The 6,000-nt window shown below is 27.9% G+C and overlaps 1 protein-coding gene across 6 annotated transcripts in view; it reads left to right on the top strand.

Annotated features, from left to right (window-relative positions):
* The first annotated feature begins 892 nt into the window (after positions 1–892).
* The window catches only part of LOC145202413 (neuropilin-1-like), a 14,992-nt gene continuing 9,884 nt past the window's right edge, over positions 893–6,000 (top strand). For 2 of the 6 annotated variants that reach the window (XR_016450730.1, XM_090081815.1), the window contains exons 1-9: positions 893–955; positions 1,052–1,138; positions 1,426–1,454; positions 1,658–1,707; positions 1,909–2,050; positions 3,921–4,119; positions 4,280–4,431; positions 5,176–5,319; positions 5,450–5,603. Coding sequence is in view for 3 of the 6 variants with exons in the window: in XM_090081815.1 (XP_089937941.1) it covers positions 1,108–1,138; positions 1,426–1,454; positions 1,658–1,707; positions 1,909–2,050; positions 3,921–4,119; positions 4,280–4,431; positions 5,176–5,319; positions 5,450–5,603 (901 nt within the window). In the remaining 3 variants the exon portion in view is untranslated. The other 4 variants (XM_090081817.1, XM_090081816.1, XR_016450729.1 and 1 more) reach the window with 2 other exon arrangements.

Here is a 6,000-nt window from a genome sequence, read left to right as displayed (position 1 = left end):
GATTAGAGCCGCGACATTCAAAAGGTCATAAATTAAGAACAAAAAATAACCTATGAACCTCTTTTTATGAACGTTCCTCTTTTCTTTGTGTAATTAGCAATTGTTACAAATTTGGTGGATAATCTAAAATTGGTTGTCAAGGCTCGTCTGTTTTTGTCGTCGTCTATTTTTGTCGTAGTTTTACAAATAACAGTTAGATCCCTTTTAAATGTCTTTTTTAGCAAATTGACATTTTTAAAGTAAAATAAGATTACTTTCTTGATTTGAAGAAAACCTTTTTAATAGAATGTTTTTGAGTTGAACACGTGAAATCATCGTCGGAAAAGTGTGGCATACGTTTTGTGTACAAGTTTACATTTATGGTTTCTTGTTTTTATATGCTGTTATATTGTCTTATTAAAATAGAAAAAAAACTCTTGGTGAGAGCAAAATAAATAAATAAATGAGCTTAATCAAATTTTAATCAAAGGTAAAAATTAAATGCAACATAAAACACAGTAGATATACTCTCCGGAAAGAGAAATTTTTTTAGCACAAACAATAATAAAGGAAAAAAATTTTCGTGCATTTTACATGCGATAATTGTTTTATTTGTGTCTTGTATTTTTCCTTTTTTTTGAATCAGGTAAAAAAAGTTGGATCGACCTTTGACAGTTATTGGTTTAAAACCTCGGCACGTATCGTTAGTAATTCAAAAAAAAAAAAAAAAAAAAAAAACAAGATTAATGTCGTTGTAAATATTTAGGTTTATTTAAATTTGTTCGAAAACAACGTTTCCCGCTGAAATTCTTTTTGGTTAAAAAGAAAATCTTGGCTTTTAATTGTAAACTTATGTAAAAAGGTTTATGCTAAAGAAATGTTTGTTTAAAAGTTTTTTAAAAGGGTCGGCTTCAGTTTCTCTTAAGCAAAAGGCAACTCGCATCTGCTCCTTAAAAGTTGGACTCAGAATAAATAAGTAATACAGTTTAAAAAAATATTTAAAAGTGAACTCAACTATATAATAATATCTCATCATTCGTAAATCAATATTTTTAAATATTTTTATTTGAAGGATTCTTTATTCGATTACTTAAAAATATACATTTGTTGCTGTTTACCTTGGTGACCATGCAATTTCTTCTGATGATGATCGCATTTTGTGAGTTTTCGTTCGAGTTTTAAATAAAAAAAAATCTTTTGCTAAGTTAAACATAGAATAATATTTTAAACTTGTTTTTGATTTCTTTTCACTTTCTTTTCAAATTTGATAATTTTGAACGTTAAACGTTAATTTTATTCATTTTTTGATTGATCAGTTTTTTTCCCCATTTTTTCTCTTCTACTAAAAATTAACTAAGAGTGTAAACGTTTGAATGGGAAAAAAAGTTCTCATAAAATATGACAAATAAAAATTTTTTTTTAACTTAAAAATAAATCTTTCTTTAGATAAAGCTTCAGCGATAAATGCTGACATGGTATGCTATTTTCATTTTATAAAAGTTTCAATAAAATTTTTAGTTCCTAAAGAAAAGCTCCATTTTTCTGATTTCATTCATTGGAGCCAAGAGAAATAAATAAATTCTGAATGTACAAATTATTTTTAGAATGATAATTTCTTATTTGAAATTTTAGAGTGACAATGTCTTTTAGAGTTACGGTTCTTGTTTGAAATTTTTAGAATGACAATATCTTGTTTGAAATCGAGCGATCAATATTGCGACCAATAGAGTAAAGTTTTTTTTTAAAATATTTTAGTGAAGGTAAAAATAAGCTATGAACCTGGAAAAAAGTTAAAAAATCAACACTTTAAAATGTTTCAATATTTATATAGTGATAATAGTTGCTAATAAATTTGTATACAAATAAAATGGTACATAATTAAAATGGTGCATTAAATTTGTTTGATCATCTTGGAAATTTAATTTATAGCCAACCGTTTGTATTCGAAATTAAGCTCACCAATAATCTCTCCCGTGATTTAAATGACGTGGCGTTTCAATTTCTGAAGTCGAACCGTATCAAAGTGACATACTTTAAAATTGAGCAGAAAGTATACACAATAAATGACCAGGTTTTTATGTTTCTTTGTTTTTAATTATTACGATAAATCCTCGAATAAGTGTCGCGCTTGAATAAACGCGCACCATTTGGATAAAATTGGCTTCAAAGTACACGACTCACCGAGTTCTACAACTTAACTCTTGGTAGTTTATAAAGTTTTAGATTAAAACGGATAGAGAAATGCGAAAAATAGGCCATCATTTGCGGTAGCAAGCACTTCGTTAGGATCAAAAATCGAAGAAGCACGCGGGCGCTTATTCGAAGATTCACGATAATTCTGGGAGGCTGCAAAAAAAACTTTTTTTTTTGTCGAATATTAATCAAAGCTTAACTAATTTTTTTAATATAAACATAATAACTTAAAGAAAAAATAGTAGAGTAATCTCGGATTAAGTCAATAATATTCGAAGTTCTGGACGCAAAAAAAGTGCTCACACAACACGAAGTTCACTTACCTATTAAGTTTATTAAATTTTATTAAATTCACTTGCCTATTAAGTGACTAAAAATCACTCAAAAGTAACTGCAGTACTTTTTTAAGGAATGACTTTTGAAACAACAATTTACTTTGAAACACTGGTTTTTCCCCAAATTCTGGGGTGTAATGAGACAGCATCTTCCCCCTTTTGATAAAATCTCAATGATATACAGGCGGGTTTTACTTTATGACTTAATTTAGCAAAAACAATCACTATTTTTGTCACGTTTTTATTTTTATCTTAAGCAAGTTAAGCTTATTAAACAAAAACTTTTTAAAAAAAAGATTCATTGAAAAAATTTATTTAGAAAATTTATTAAAAAAAATCCTAATTACGTTTTACAGAAGGTAGAGAACAAACAGAAAATTTTGCAGGCCAACAGTCTATCTGAACAGTCTATCTGAACTTTTGGTAATGTCACCAGCTTCCTATGACTATGATTATAAATTCTTTTTTTTTAAGATACTGATAAAGCAAAAATAATTAATAAAACCTTTTTATTGAAATATTAATATTATTAATTTAAACATTGAACAATCGATTTCATCACAAAAAGTTGAGAAGGACTTTACATTCGTAACATATTTTGACAAAAAAAACTGTTTTATAAAAATATCTTATATTAAATATTTAATATATAATCAATAAATATGTAAAACATAATGTAAAGTATTTTCTACAAATAACAAAACATTTTATACTTTACCAAAAACAAACAAAAAACCGGCTTTGTTTGTTTTTTTTAATTTAATGATTCGACTTCAACATATAACAAATAAGCCTACCCATATGTACTATGTTTATATGACGTAAAATATATGACGTACTCGCAGGAAGAAACATTTTTATTAGTTTTTAAACTCTCAAAAGTATTTAATTGTTAAATTTGCTTTACATAATAATCTATAAAAGTTTAAATCTAATTTTTGTATACGCATATTAATGTCAACAGGTGCTAGTAACATTATTGGCACCTGCATGATATTTTTGTTAGGTGCCAGACAACCCTTAACCTTCCAATACTCTATCATATCTTTAAACATTTAGTTATGCTAGACTTGCGTTGTTCTTCCGTAATACAATCTCAACTTCAGTTGTTCTATTTTTGGTAAATGATTCCTTTTAAAAAAAAGTGCAAATATAAAACAAATATATACTTATTTATTTTGGAATCTTCGTTTGTCTTACTGTATGTTTATGACCATAATTTTTTTAAAAAGAAATTTGAAAAAGTTCGTTGAGAAAGTTATAATCATTTAGATTACAAGCTCTTCAAATAGAATATAAATTGTTTAGTACTTTTTGAGGATCAACGAATTTCATAAGAATTATTTCTCGTAATACTCGTTTTCTTTCTTATCATATTTAGTAATACAACATGAAATTGAGTTTCTTTAACAGGAAAGTTACGAGTATCAGCTCGTACCACAATTGGCTGGCAAAGCCGTTCTATTGTTAATTGGAGAAGCGATCATCGCTAGTGACTATGTAACCAGCGGTTATCATGTTGAGAACGTGTTGTTCAACATCATTTGGTTTGATAATGGAACAAAAAATTATTCTGGTCACAAGATGGCTGATTTTCATTATTTTAAAACTGGTATTAAACTGGTATCTTGCATATTCTCTTATAACCGTTAAAATATTTTACATCCAAATTGTTTGTTGCAACGTGTCTTTTTTTTTTTAAGTTCGAGATTTTTATATTTCAATTTTGAATAGAACCTAAATGCTGTAGCAATTGAACATTAATTGAATAGGCTGCGATACATTATTTGATGTTGCTAACAATGAACTGCGTGCTGATCAAGTCACTGCTTCAACGTTCTATGATAACTCACCCCCTGAAAAATTTGGTCCGAACAGCGAAGGGTGGTGTGCTAAAGATCAAGATAACGAGCAATACATCGAGGTGCATTTTTTCTCATATTAACTAAAACTAAAAAAAAAAAAAAAAAAAATTATACGTATTTTTGAAATGCTTTCAGACAATTTTACAAAAACCATTTGATTTCCAGTTAAACATTTTAAAAAATTGTTGAGATGGCAATAAAAATGAATGAGCATCGTTTTGGTTGCGTGGTGTACATACTTAAATGTCGTTCGATATTTTTGGTATTTTTGGAAGTTCTTCCTTTGGTATCTATAGGAATAAACTGTGTTTTTTGACACCTGTTCCCCTTTCCTAACGTTATTTGCAAATACACAAAAAAAACTAAAAACAAAAAAACAGCTTATTTTCCATCAAAGCACTTAAAAATTTCATTATTTTTTTCTATTTTTTGCCACCATTTAGTGATCTCTCTATTTAAAATTTTTATTTTGTTCCGACGAAAAAGTTTTTTTTGAATTGAAGTATAAATTTTAACTTAATGCCCAGTGATAAACGCAGCACCCTTAAACTACTCATTTTAAAATGTAAATGATTTCCTTTACTTTACCCGAAGAAAAAAGAAAGAAAGAAGAAAAATTGAAGAGACAGAAAAGGGCGACCGTATTTTAATGGCTCACTTGTTTTGAGTGGATATAAATTTTGCTCGATTTTTTAAATTTATTTATTAGGTAAGACACTAGCATTTGTTTATTGAAAAAAGAAAAATCATAATGATAAAAATTATCATTAAAATCATGAAAGCTGACTTTGATTCCAATTTAGATATTATTCACCAGAAAAGCACGTATTGTGTCTTTATCCGCAGGACCCAGAACAGTCAAAAGAAAAGATCAAATAACGCAATTTTATGTGATGTTTTTAAATAATGGTGAATGGAAATATTACGAAGAAAACGAAGCAAGAAAGGTAAAATTAAAACAAGTTAAAATCAGTGTAGAATGTGTTTATTCATTATTGAGTTATTATTCTAATAAGCCAGATATTTTAAATATTTAAATACAAGCATGTCGTTCAAATTTTCGTTCATTGTTTTTAGAAATTCCAATATGGTGCGGGATTAATAAACAAGACACTAAATTGGTTTATAAATCCAATTGAAGGTGACGGGATCCGAGTTCAGCCAATAGACTGGATAAGTCCTATAATATGTGCAAGGTTGACTGTTATGGGATGCTATGTTAGTAACGAAGGTAATAATTTATATAAAATTTTACAAATAAGTTTATAATAATGCGAGGGCGGTGATTTGATCTTTGGGGAATGTGTTTGTTTTGTTTGGTAATGTTAAGGTGTATGGGTATTTATGATGGAACTGTTGGATTGCTCTAAGTGTTTTGTGGGTGTGCGGTTCGTGCATGGTCTTTGTAACGGCAGACTCCTCGACTTTTAACACTTTAGACCTACGTAAAACTGAACAACAAAATCTTAATGCAATCAATAACAATAATATGATTGTTTAGTCGAAATATAAATGATGTTTACTAATGGTCTTTGTCGTCTTATGTAAAAAATACTCTTAAATATCAAACAAAGCAAATAACAAAAAAGTATGTTTTTTTAATATTTACAAATACAGGTAAAAATATG

The sequence above is a fragment of the Hydra viridissima genome, unplaced genomic scaffold, assembly GCF_058129835.1.
Source record: "Hydra viridissima isolate aposymbiotic clone 2 unplaced genomic scaffold, HvirCarnegie_v1 scaffold_3, whole genome shotgun sequence".
Lineage (NCBI taxonomy): Eukaryota > Metazoa > Cnidaria > Hydrozoa > Anthoathecata > Hydridae > Hydra > Hydra viridissima.
Note: the sequence above shows the minus strand (reverse complement) of the source record. Positions and strands in the feature narration are given on the sequence as shown.